Source organism: Strix aluco, unplaced genomic scaffold (genome assembly GCF_031877795.1).
Source record: "Strix aluco isolate bStrAlu1 unplaced genomic scaffold, bStrAlu1.hap1 H_2, whole genome shotgun sequence".
NCBI lineage: Eukaryota > Metazoa > Chordata > Aves > Strigiformes > Strigidae > Strix > Strix aluco.
The window spans coordinates 151799-165603 of record NW_027436667.1 but is presented as its reverse complement, the minus strand read 5'-3'; the positions used below and the strand labels follow the sequence as shown (position 1 = coordinate 165603).

Genomic DNA, 13805 nt, shown 5'->3' with positions numbered 1-13805 from the left:
CCAACATCCTGACTTAATCCACCTCCTGCAACAAGCACAGAAAACTGGACAAAAGACTCTTATCACGGTCCAACATGATATAGAAGAAATACATCAAGTGTTAACAAGAGTCAAAAGGGATGGAGAACATCAGTGGTGGGAAAGCTTATCTGGATGGTCACCCACCGCAACAGGACTGTTTAATTCTATGTTCCACCCGGTCATGATCTTCTTAAATTCTAATTTTAATATATTTACTGCTCATAATTGTATTGTATATTAAGGTTTGGAGGATGGTTATCGATTTACCAGTAAGTAGAAGAAATTGTGTTTGATTTAATAGAAATATAAAATCATAAGAAATATTTAGTAAAAATTTTTGTTTGTTGTGGTTTGTGTTGGCAACCGATTGCTGCTTTAGAGTCACCTATACAGTCCCATACCAAGGCCGAAGAGATTGGTCATAATCATTTAGTAGAAACGTTTGGAACCTGGGTAACCAAATACAAACTGATCTGTAAGTTGATTTATAATCTAGATATACAGGACCAGGAGAATACAAGTAGTTGTCAAAGTCTAGGATTAATAGGAACTTGGGGAAACAACTGTAACAGCTTACAAGTACTTGCCAAGGAAACCGTGTTTGTGTATGAAACTGTGTCCTTGGGAATTGTGTTTGTGTATGAAACTGTGTCCTTGGAAATTGTATATGAAAAGTTCTATATAAGATGAGTGATTTTAGTGCTTGGTGTGTGTTGGTGGTGAGAATACTCCCCTGCGCGCCCGGCCGTCAATAAAGAAGTGTCTGCTTGTCTGCATCAAATTGGTGTTGATAAGTTCTTTATTCCGGATTTTCGGTAACAGTTTCTGGCGACCCAGATGGGACCTCGCTGAGAGAGACCGGAGGAATCGGGGACCTGATCGGTTCCAGCCGGCACCGAGGATTTCTCGGGGATACCCATCAATCCCCAATCCGTAAGGCTCTTCGCGACGTTCCCTGGATTTTGGTAAGACACTTCTTTTTGTATTAGGAGTGGGTTAGAGTCCCACTTAGGAGAGTGGGTTAGAGTCCCACTTAGGAGTGGGTTAGAGTCCCACCCTTGGAAAGTGGGTTAGAGTCCCACTCAGGAGTGGGTTAGAGTCCCACACAGTGGGTTAGAGTCCCACTGTATAAGCCTGCCTGTCAGACGCGGCGAAAGCTGCGCAGGTTGGGCTGGAGGATCCTCGTGTATTGGAAGCCTGGGCGTCTGCCCGTAAGACATAAGCGAAAGCTATTGCAGGGTTGGACAATTGTGGGTTGGGAAACAAGAGAACCTATATGCTATAGCGTTCTCAAAGGAAGTGTCTCTAACAGGAAGTTAGAAGTTTTACATGTGTTATGTTGTAAAACTGTTTTGGAGAGTATTGTATAAGAATTTAAGAATTGTAAAATATTGTGTTATATACCTTTGTATATAGTAACAGTTGTGGAAAGGTGTGTGTTTGTAAGTGTGAGACGTGCAATTGAGCACGAAGCGAGTGCGGAGCTCAGATCTGTGTTTCTGTTACTCCGCGAGGAGTGCAGCCAGAGAAAAACAAAGCGACAGATTTGAGTGATTGTGTATTGTACTGTAAAGTGATTTATTATGGCATCTAAGCTGACTCATTTGTTTAAAAGTAAAAGTATGGGTAATTTGACTGCAAATGACAAAGTTCCAAAAACTTCTCCGTTAGGATGTTTGTTAGCACATTGGGGAGATTTGCATGATGATTTGCGAAAGAGTCAGATGATTGAATATTGCAATCAGTGGTGGCCTCTGTATATTTTGGAAGATCAGGAAAAATGACCTATGAATGGGACACTGAATTATAACACCATTCTGCAGTTAATGCTGTTCTGTAGAAGGGAAGGGAAATGGAGTGAAGTGCCATATGTTGATTTATTTTTCTATTTAAGACAGAGGAAAGATTGGCAGAAAGAATGTAAGTTGATTAGTAGGGATAATTTAGTAATGGCTATGACTTCTGACGATAAGAAGGTGAAAAAGTGTTGTTCAACATGTGAGTTGGGAAAAGATTGTTTAAAGAAAAGAACTGCTTCTGTTGAAAAGGATGAAGGGCCAGAATTAGATATATCCCCTCCGCGGAGAGAAAGGCATCGGGGGCGAGAATATAGGGAACAGGTGGAGGAACCAGAGAGTAGTGGAATAGAGGATGTGGAGGAAGGGCCGTCAGAGATTGTAATTCATACTCCTGTCTCCCGAAGAACTCGGCAGCAGGTGCAAACAATAGCTCCTCTACGGCAGGGCGTGGGTAGTGATGGGCCAGCGTATGTAAAAGTGCCTTTTTCAGTTACGGATTTGATGGCTTAGAAGCAGGCAGCAGGTATATATAGAGAAGATCCTGAAAGAGTAGGCAGAGTGGTAGATACTGTAATCAGAACACAGAATCCGGACTGGAGTGATTTACAGGTGATCTTGGATAATTTACTGGATGATACAGAAAAGCAGATGGTATTAAAGGCTGGCAAAGCACAGGTAGAAGTGGCTGTATTGAGTGGGACAACAGGTGGAACAGTAGAGCAGAATTTTCCATCTGGGGATCCGCAGTGGGATCCAAATAATGTGGAGCACAGAGAAAGACTGCATCGATACCAGAAATGGATTTTGCATGGAGTTAAACATGCCATGCCTAAGTCTCTGAATTGGTCTAAATTATATGAGGTGAGACAAGATAAGAAGGAATCTCCCTCAGCGTTTCTGGAGAGATTGAAGGAAGCAGCCCGAAAATATACTGACTTAAGAGTAGAAACAGAGGCGGCTCAGATACAATTGGCTTTGATTTTTATGGGACAATCGGCACCAGATATAAGAAAGAAACTCCAGAAACTTGAAGGAGAGGATTCAAGGAGTTTGAATAAAATGCTAGAAGCAGCATGGAAAGTATGTAACAACAGGGAAAAAGAGGAAAAGGAAGACCAGAGAAAGTAGATTGTTAACTGTAATGACAGAGACAGCAGGCAGAGGATGAGGAATTGGTGGAAGGGGAGAATTTATGAATTATGGTAATCAAAACTTTAATACCCCCTTAGGAGTGAATCAGTGTGCCTTTTGTAAACAAGAAGGGCATTGGAAGAGAGACTGCCCAAGAAACGGGAATGCTCAGCAAGAAATAGCCAAATTGATGGTTTTAGATGACTGAAGGGGACCAGAGGGGAACCCAGCTGAGCCTCTGGTTGTAATTAAGCTGGGAGATAAAGAAGTTAAATTTTTAGTGGATACGGGAGCAACATTTTCGGTATTGAATACTTGTAAAGGAAAAATTGGAACAAAACCAGCAAACATAATAGGAGCAACAGGGAAGGAGGAAAATAGACCATTCCTGCAACCCCTGGATTTAAAATTGGGAAATAAAATAATTACACATGAATTTTTGTATGTACCAGAGTGTCCGATACCCTTGTTAGGAAGGGATTTGTTATCCAAATTAAATGCACAGATTGTTTTTGAAGAAGGAGAACTTTTTTTGAAAATACCTGAATCAAAACCAGGAGAAATCCTGATGATACAGGAAAAAGTGAAAGAGCAAGAAATTCCACCAGAGGTGGATTCTGCAGTGATTCCTACAGCATGGGAAACAGATATTCCTGACAAATCAAAATTGGCAGCGCCTGTGAAAATAGATTTAAAGGAAGGTGCAGGGACAGTGAGAATTAAGCAATATCTAATCAAACCAGAAGTTAGACAGGAGCTGAAGAAATTAATTGATAAATTTTTGGAGTACAAAATTTTAGAAGAATGTGAATCTGAGTATAATACTCCTATTCTACCAGTTAGAAAACCCTCAGGTGAATATAGATTGGTGCGAGACTTGAGAGCAGTAAATCAAATAGTCAAGGACATATATCCTGTGGTGGCAAATCCTTAGACATTGTTAACAGCGTTAAAGGAGACTCATCAGTGGTTTACAGTGCTTGATTTAAAAGATGCTTTCTTTTGTATACCTTTGGAAAAGGAAAGCAGAAAATTGTTTGCTTTTGAGTGGGAAAATCCACAAACAGGATGAAAAATGCAGTTGACATGGACAAGACTACCCCAAGGATTTAAAAATAGCCCAACGATTTTTGGAAATCAGCTGGCAAAAGAGCTTGAAATTTGGAAACAGGATAAACCAAGGCCTGGACATTTACTTTTACAATATGTGGATGACATACTGATTGCCACAGAAGAAAGATTTACCTGCATACAGGTAACAACAGACCTTTTAAATTTTCTGGGACTGAATGGGTACAAGGTATCTCGGAAGAAAGCCCAAATAGCCTGCCAGACTGTGATTTATCTGGGCTTTGAAACTTCAAAAGGGCAGCGACAATTAGGAAAAGATCGCAAAGAAACTATTTGTAGTATACCTGAGCCGAAAAATATCCATGAACTCAGAGCGTTCTTGGGAACGGCAGGGTGGTGTCGCCTCTGGATCATGAACTACGGTCTGATAGCTAAACCATTGTATGAGCCCAGGAAAACTCTCCTTTCGTATGGGGCCCACAACAGCAAAAGGCTTTTATGGAACTAAAATGCGCTTTAATGTCTGCACCTGCTTTAGGACTTCCGGATTTAACCAAAGACTTTCAGTTGTTTGTCCATGAGAAACAACGCCTGGCGTTGGGTGTGCTGACTCAGCGGATAGGAAGCTGGAAACGACCGGTCGGATACTTTTCCAAACAACTGGACACAGTGAGTAAAGGGTGGCCGAACTGCCTTCGAGCAGTGGCTGCAACAGTGATGCTCATACAAGAAGCTCGGAAGTTGACTTTGGGAAGAACAATAACAGTCTATGTCCCACACGTGGTGATAACTGTTTCAGAACAAAAGGGGGGACACTGGCTGTCTCCGAGCCGAATGATGAAGTACCAGGTAATACTGACTGAACAAGATGATGTGATTCTAAAAACAACTAACCTGGTAAATCCTGCAGTGTTTTTAAGTTCCACACAGGAAGAAGGGCAACTGGAACATGACTGCTTGGCTACCATTGAGTATGTTTATTCCAGTCGAGAAGATTTGAAGGACGTACCATTGGAGCGACCAGACTGGGAACTGTATACAGATGGCAGCAGCTTTATGGAGCGAGGGGTCCGATACGCTGGATATGCGGTAACAGCAGACACCACAGTTAGAGAAGCAAAGGCATTGATGGGTACCACATCAGCTCAGAAAGCAGAACTCATTGCTTTAATTCGAGCCTTAGAACTAAGTGAAAAGAAGAAAGTAAATATCTGGACAGACTCAAAGTATGCTTTTGGGGTAGTACATGTCCATGGAGCTTTGTGGAAAGAAAGAGGATTATTGTCCTCCCAGGGATCAAATATTAAGCATCAAAATGAAATTTTACAATTATTACAAGCAGTTCAAAAACCAGATCAAGTAGCAATCATGCACTGTAAAGCACATCAAATTGGGAACACAAAAGAAATTGTTGGAAATAATTTGGCTGACCGAATGGCAAAGAAAATAGCAAAGGAACGAGCATTCCAAATGGCATTAATTCCCTCCAAGACAGTAACCCTTCCTAGAGAAAAGCCAAAATACTCAGTGGAAGATGAGAAACTAGGTCAATTTCTGAATGCCAAGAAAAATTTAGCTGGATGGTGGATAACTCCTCATGGACGAACAGTAGTTCCACCTTTATTAATGAGAGAAATAATGCAAACCAAACAGCAAGAATGTCATTGGGGAGCAGAAGCTCTAGTAACATCTTTACAAAACCAAGTTGTATCAGTGAAGATGATGGACATGGCTAAATTAATAACTGCAAAATGCGAAGTATGTTTGAAAAATAATCCAGTGATCAAGAGAAGAGTTCAAATGGGTAGGTTAAAATCTGGTACGGAACCTGGAGATTATTGGCAAGTAGATTTTTCAGAATTACCTAGACAAAATGGGTATCGATACATCCTGGTGGGGGTTGATACTTTTACAGGATGGCCAGAAGCTTTTCCCTGCCGCACCACACAAGCAAAAGAAGTAGTAAAGTGGTTACTACGAGAAATAATTCCAAGATTTGGAGTTCCTATTGGAATTTCCTCTGACAGAGGTCCACACTTTGTTGCAGAAGTAGTCCAAAATATTAGCAAAATTTTGGGCATCACTTGGGACTTACATACCTCATGGAGGCCACAATCCAGTGGGAAAGTAGAAAGAATGAATCAAACTTTAAAGAGACAAATAAGCAAAATCTGTCAAGAAACTAATTTAAAATGGCCTCAAGCGCTTCCATTGGCATTGTTACGAATTAGAGTACAACCACAGAGTGGAACCTCCGTCAGTCCTTATGAATTATTGTGTGGGAAACCTTATGAATCCCCAGAACCAAATCCAAACGTGCATGTGAAAGGGAAACGAGATGTGTATAACTATTTACTTTCCTTAGGAAAAACTTTGACTGCAATTCGGAGCGCAATACTGTGGAACAGACCATTATCCCTTGAAAATCCTGTGCATGACTTTCAACCAGGAGACTATGTCTATGTGAAGACGTGGACTTCCGAACCTCTGCAAGAACGCTGGAAGGGACCTTTCCAGATACTGTTAACCACCTTTACGGCTATCAAGATTGCAGAATCAGATGCTTGGATACACTATACCCGGGTGAAGAAGGCGCCCACTCCATGGAAGATTACTAGCCGTGACCCAAAGACTTTAAAACTGACTCTGAAACATGTCTAATTTTTTATATCAGTTTGTGATTATTCTCCTTGTGTTAGCTAAGCAGGTGATACTGATGTGGACTGATTCGGTGGTGAGAAACAAAAGACAACAAGACACAGAACAATTGATCAACATTCCCAAAGAAATGCCTGAGGAAAATTTGATGTTAGGATTGATTAAGGGATTTGCCAACTTGCAGAATGTTACACAGATTACTGCTTGTTTGCCAATACCAAGAGCAGTAGGTGAATCTATTCCTTGGGGAATTTTAACTATGAATTTGACCAACCTGGAACATAAAAACGAATCCACATATTGTGAGCAAAGGCCAGTGACTCAATGGAAAGAACAGGTGAAAGTTATCAGAAAACAATGGAAATCGGTGGGCAGAGAGGCAGATTGTCTAAAACTCTTGAACCATCAGTTTACACCAACGACTCATCTAGGTTTAGGGCTAGAAGCAGGTCCAGAACAGGGATTGTTAGGGTGGTTTTCATACGATGAACAGATTAAAAACAATGTGAGTAGAAACATCATGGAATGGCAATGTAACAAAACTGGTCAAAGTACACAAACACAAGCACAGTGGGATTCTGTATGGTCGATGTCCATATTTTCTCAGTTTCAGTACATGGCTAGAACTCCCTGGTGTTTTACTTGGGACGGTACTTGGATCAAAGGTGTACTCGCAATTCTTCCTTCAGTAGTAGATAAAGGTACTACACGAATAGAAAAGGAACATGTAGTACCATGGCGGAAGTGTGAAAAGGTGTATGATTGCAGCAACGCAGACTCAGTAATTCAAAGAATTCCTCCCTTAGCAGCTGCTCTGAAGTTTGGTTGTTACTGTCGAGGTTTTCATAATAACCTCACTTTGACAAGCATATTCACGCCCAGGAGAGGATACTTTTTCAGTTGTAAGAAATCTACCATTCAAAGTCCAGGACATTTGGTTTGGGCATTAAGTGATGGAACCTGGACAACTCACTTGCCAGTAGATGGTAAGATAAAACAAGTTACTTTAGGCATGCCAACATTGTGTCCAATTTGGAAGAAATCACCATTCAAAGGACCCTTAGAAGATTTAAGATTAAAACGAACCAAGACATCTGAGACAGATGATGACACATGGAATGAACCATCAACAGGAGTGAAAATTGGCTGGGCCTTAGAGTCCCTTTTGAACCCAATAGCTTCATACAGAAACAGAGAATGGCTCTATCAGTTAACAGGACAAGTAGAAAAATTGGCCAACGTCACAAGGAAAGGATTTAAAGAATTAAACATTCAATTACAGGCAACTTCCCGAATGACACTTTAGAATAGGGTGGCATTGGACATGCTTCTGTTAAAGGAGCATGGAGTGTGTGGATATCTCAAGGATAGCCCAGATCATTGCTGCATTCATATTCCTAATGTGACTCAGGATGTAGAACATGATCTAAATCTCTTAGGCAAAATTGAAAAAGAAACGGAAACGATTCGAGAAAATATGTCTGAAGATTGGTTGGGAAAGATTTTTAGTAGATTAGGATGGAACCTGAGCTCTTGGCTGAAATCCCTGATCAAGACCTTGTTTTTGCTGTTAATTGTCTTTGTGATGATCATGTTAATTTATGCCTGTCTTAAAAGACAGTTTATTAATAGACTTGCAGCACACCGAAGGATTATGAGAGAAGTACCACATATGCCACCTGGATACAGTCCAGCACCAAAAATATGGTGAAACAAATACTAACTTTGAAAATGAAAATTAATAAAAGGTGAAAGTATTGAAATAATATTCAACACTTTCAAACGGGGGAAATGTTATCGATTTACCAATAAGTAGAATAAATTGTGTTTGATTTAATAGAAACATAAAATCATAAGAAAAATTTAGTAAAATTTTTATTTGTTGTGGTTTGTAGCAGCAACCGATTGCTGCTTTAAAATCCCCTATACAGCCCCATACCAAGGCTGAAGAGATTGGTCATAACCATTTAGTAGAAACGTCTGGAACCTAGGTAACCAAATACAAACTGATCTGTAAGTTGATTTATAATCTAGATATACAGGACCAGGAGAATACAAGTAGTTGTCAAAGTCTAGGATTAATAGGAACTGGGGGAAACAACCGTAACAGCTTACAAGTACCTGCCAAGGAAACCGTGTTTGTGTATGAAACTGTGTCCTTGGGAATTGTGTTTGTGTATGAAACTGTGTCCTTGGAAATTGTATATGAAAAGTTCTATATAAGATGAGTGATTTTAGTGCTTGGCGCGCGTTGTTGGTGAGAATACTCCCCTGCGCGCCCGGCCGTCAATAAAGAAGTGTCTGCTTGTCTGCATCAAATTGGTGTTGATAAGTTCTTTATTCCGGATTTTCGGTAACAGTGCTGGCATGACTGAGAAGCGGGTGCGAGGGGCTGGCTGCTCACAGTGGCAGCCCGGCTGCTCAGGAGCGTATCGAGCTGCGCGGAGCGAGCATTTCCCTCTCTGCATGCTGCCCGTCTTGCCGGGGAGCAGGAGGGCTCTATGGTTTGGCCAGCCAGGACAGAAGGACGCCTTTAGCCTGGGAGAGAGAGGGGCTGGCTGTGGAGGGGTGTGGGGGTGAGTGCTGGTGATCCTGAAGGGCTGGGAACGTCCTGGGGAACAGGCTGGGATGGAGAAAGAGACACTGAGGGAGTTGAGGCCTGAGCTTGATCCACTGCCCACAGCCGCCGATACACAGCAGGTCACGCGGGAAGGCCTTCCCCAAGCGAGAGCTAAAGAGTTTCTGCACAACGTGCCCCTTGTTCCCCGATCCCAGGACCACGGCTGCCCCTCGAGGTGCCTGCTGTAGCCTACCTGCAGCTGGTGTTGCTGTCTCTCTGCAGATGGGCAGAGTGTTAAACCAAAGGCTCGACAGGTCTCCTGGGCAGGCTAGGCTCTGTTTCCTGCTGCTGGGGCATTTTTATGGTCCCCCTCGAGGGGAATTAAACTCACATTTGGGCTTAACTATAAAGAAAAAAAAAATTAACAACCAATGCATTGGGCACAGTCCTGCAGCACTAAGCGGTTCACAGTCAGGTTCTCGACCCCAGCATCAATATCTCACCATCATGCAGCAGCCCAGACGGGTTTACCTCTGCACTGCCAGTGGCTCCGTTTCCACTGCTGTAACCACCCCCGCAGGGCATTTGCCACCACCCATGAGTCAGTGCAGAGACAGAGCACTGGCCACCTTTCTCACTCGGTGATAGCCAAGGCCAGCTGGATGGCTTTCACCTCTGCACACTGGCAGAGGCTGCCAAGGGCTGGTGAAGGTCGGGGACAACATTCCTTCCTAGGACCTTCTGTGTGGTCTGAGCTGATGGTGTGTTTGGATGGGTCTGGTACAGCAGCAATCAGGGTGGGCACCAGGACACGGAACTGGGCAAGGGGAATGCCCTTCGGCTACTGTCGCAAGACCATCTACAGCAATCTCCATGTCACAACTGCAGCCGTGACACTGAGCGGAACTTGTAAAGAAAAGCAGCTTTGCCACTGGTGTGAACCTTCCCCGGGGAGACTGAGACAGCTGTGGAGCCAGCGAGGCCCGAAGCACAGGGCCACGGCGCTGGGCAGCCGGCCAAGGCCAGCCTGCAAGGAGGGAGGTGTGGGCAAGGGGCTGCCAGGCCCCGGGGGAAGAAAACCCTCTGGGCCCAGCCCCTAACGCTGCCCCTCGAGAAAGGGAGGAGGAAGCCAACAAATGAGCGTGGAGTCTCCCAGGGCAGACATCAATGATCAACGTTATTGCGCCGGTGGAGGAGGATCAGGGCCAGCACGCGGGGATGGCGCACGGCTGGTCCCACATCTGCATCCGTGCCGGCTGTAAGGGTTTTGGGCCCGATGTTCCACGCGGGAGCGGCGTTGCCTGTGGTCAGGCCCAGGCGAGCTGGAGCTGCTGCTGCCCTCATGTGCTGGGGAGTCGTGGGATGCCGCTGATGCTGCCTGGCTACCACTGCTGGAGCTGCTGCTCTCTGGTGCTAGCGAGCCGTGCGATGACCCCGATCCTGACCGGCTACCAGTGCCAAAGCCAGCGAGCTCTGAGCTGTCACTGGAGGCTGTAAGGGGAAGCAGGAAGGTCACAGGCACAGAGGCCACTGTGGAGAGGCCTGAGCGGTGCCCCCAGCCCTCCTGGAGCGGAGAGGCTCTGCCAAGCCCAGCCTGGGCCTTGCCTGGGCCCTGGCCCAGCCCAGGGGCATGAAGGTGCTTTGCCTCTTACCGGTGCCCTGGCCAGCACAGCTCTCACACTCCCAGCTGGTCCTGCTGGTCCTCAAGTCGGAGCAGCGCCGGTGGGTGCCCGCAACAGCGCAGGAGCTGCACAGGAGCAGTTCCCAGGGCCTGGGGAAGCAAAAAGGTTCATGGCTATGAGGACAAAGTGACCGCAGCACGGGATTGTGCGGCACAGCTCCTGTTCTCAGTCCTTCCCCTTCGAGCTCTTGGCGACACAGAGATCCCGTGCAGAGCCCAGGGTGCCGCTTTGGCAACTTACCCCCGTTCCTCTGCCTGCTCCCTGCCTCCGAGACAAAGGCACTCGCGGGCGTCGCAGCGGCTGTGCCTCTCGATTAGTGCTTCGTCTGGAGGCTCATTTTCCCATGATGGCAATCTGATGGAGAAAGGGAAATCGTTGATCCCCTGCTACCCTGGCATAAGGCCGATGCAGGGCAGCCCTGCTCCTCCCCGCTGCCCTGTTTACAGTTCCTCCATGGCTTGGCACAGGGCTGGCAGCCTCCTGTCCTGTGAGCCGGCAGGACACCACCCTCAAGGGGATTCGGATGCCCATTTTGAGCATGTCCACGGGAAAGGCATGCTTGTCTCTGCAGAGAGCGCAGTTGAAGGAAATAGTACTGTTGTACCGTGCCTGGCCCTGCAGCGGAAACAAAAGGAGCAGGAGTGAGGCCCTGGTGCTGCCAGGCACCTGCCATGTCCCGGGGACAAGGGAACGACTCCTACCCGGATGCAGCCCCGGTGGAACCAGGCGTGTTTGCAGGCGGGGCACGCCATGGTGTGGTAGGACTTTCTGTCCTCCACAGCCTCCAGGCAGATGAGGCAGTCAGTGTTGTTCTCCGGAGCTGCCTCCACCTCCTGCTCTGGGCGGTGCTCCCTGCAGAAGGAGCTGGGGGGAAGAGGTAAGGGATGAGTGAGGTGAGAAGCGCTGGGTCCTTCCCTGGTGGGGATGAGGAGGGGAGAGGAGTTACCTGTGCGGAGGAAAGTACTGGGTGACACATTCACCCTCCATGGCACATGGCAGATGGAAGCTGCGGTCGCAGCCCTCCCAGCAGCAGGTGATGGCGGCCCCGCTCTCACCACAGATGAAGCATTTCTAGAAAGAGCAGAGCAGCCCCCATCAGCAGCAGCCTCAGGACCTCCCCAGCCATCCCCACGCTTCCCGGCAGGGTGCAGGATGTGGCCGCTGCTGGGCCACAGCCCACACATCCGCCCAGCGCATGAGTCTCCTGGGCTGGAGCCTCTGTGGAGCTGCTGGGAGCAAGGCTTTTGTCCCGGTGCTGCTTGGAAGGGCTGGGATTTCTTTCCTGGGCTCTGGGCTAAGCTCCCCCAAACCTCTCCTGACACAAATCTCCCTGACCTTGTCAGGTCCTCACCTTCTGCGCTGCCCGCACAACTGTGCGGCGAATGTCCTCAGGGAGAACTGCCTGCAGCCCTGATTCCTCGTCCTGCCAGTAAAAAATCTTGCTGGCAAAAAGCTGCAGAAGAGAAGAGAGAAGGAGCTGATGAGGAGAGCGTGGCCAGGAACACCTGTCAGTGAGCTGGAGGGAGCCCCCGGGCACTCACCAGGCAAAAGAGATGGACACAGAACTCTTCCCGCTCAATTTTCTTTACCCAGAGATCCAGGTCCGCCTCTGCCCTGCCGCACAGCACGCACACTGGAGGGGAGAGAGCAAATGCCGACGGGAATGAGCACCTCTGTGGGGCCGGGGGAAGCGTCCCTGAGGGACTGTCCCCAGGGGCCTGCTCCATCCCTGAGAGACAGTGCTGGGGGCCGTGGCGAGGAAGGGGCATCGCAGGCACTGCCTCCCCCTGCCACCGCGCTCGGCCCCACGCTGACCACCCCGACAGCCCCTCTGCTGTGCTGTGGGAGGGAAACTTTGCTCTCACCCTGCTCCATCAAGTTGGGGGCCTCCTCCTCTTCCCTCTCAGACATGGCGTACATCCACAACGAGCGTTGGGAGCGTCCCTGTCCCAGCAGCACCGGGGTGTCTCTCCCAGATGCTCCTCGGCTGACTCTGAAGGATAAACGGGGCGCGGGTCAGCTCTCAGCACAGCCCCAGAGCCCCGAGGTGTGGGACCCCCCCGGTTCCCTTGGCAGCCCCCCGCAAGCCCCATCCCTCCCCTGCCCTCTCCTCACCTCCCAGGTCACACTGACACATGGCTGGAGCCCAGCGATCCTTTTTAGGCTCACAGCGGCCACAGTGACATCAGCACCCCAATATATGGGCAGGGACACCCTTGGCAGGTTTCCATGGCCACGGTGACATCAGCACCCCCACATACGGGGGGCTGACCCGACCAGTCCGAGAGGACTCCTGACAGCAGGGCTGGGCTGCAGATGTGGCTGCAGGTGCTGCGTGCGGGGAGATGCTGGGTGTCTGGGTGGGCTGACCTGGCTGGTTTGGTGGTTTTGAGGGCGCTGTACTCTCTGCACCAGCTGCTGATAAGGTGTTTTCTGTGGGCAGGGCTGGTGGCCCATCAGTCTGTGTTCTCAGAGATGAGCCCACAGGAGTCCCTCGCTGGGGCTTGGCTGCAGAGAGCTCTGTGGTATCTTGACAGTGTTTGACATTTCCCAGACAACGCTTAAACCTGCCGGTTGACGCTGTTTAACACTCTCCTCTGTAAGAGCCTTCCAGCGGGGATGCCTGTCAACTCTGGCTTTCCCTTCAAAGAACTGTTCCCAAAAGCTGCTGTATCTTTGTCACTTGCCAGATGCCACCTTGTTGCTTTGGGCTTTTACATGTTGCCTTTAATTAGGATGTGTGCTCTTCTGTCCAGGGGCTGGTGGGCAGCCCTCTGGTGACCAAAGCCCAGAGAAAACAAGGGGGTTTACTGTATTACCTCTTGTACTTGAAGGAACAAATCTTTAGCCCAGGTGTCTTTGGACGTGTCTTTAGGGAGGGGG

The 13805-nt window shown here is 47.5% G+C and overlaps 1 protein-coding gene across 1 annotated transcript in view; it reads right to left on the bottom strand.

Moving 5' to 3' along the window:
* Window positions 1-12842, bottom strand: part of LOC141919150 (E3 ubiquitin-protein ligase PHF7-like) — a 156030-nt gene extending 143188 nt beyond the window's left edge. Inside the window, exons 1-4 of the mRNA XM_074814175.1 lie at window positions 12788-12842; window positions 12464-12555; window positions 12274-12375; window positions 11869-11993 (exon numbers count right to left, since the gene is read on the bottom strand). Coding sequence (XP_074670276.1) covers window positions 11869-11993; window positions 12274-12375; window positions 12464-12555; window positions 12788-12842 — 374 coding nt within the window. The remainder of the gene's footprint in view (window positions 1-11868; window positions 11994-12273; window positions 12376-12463; window positions 12556-12787) is intronic.
* Between the last annotated feature and the right edge of the window lie 963 nt (window positions 12843-13805).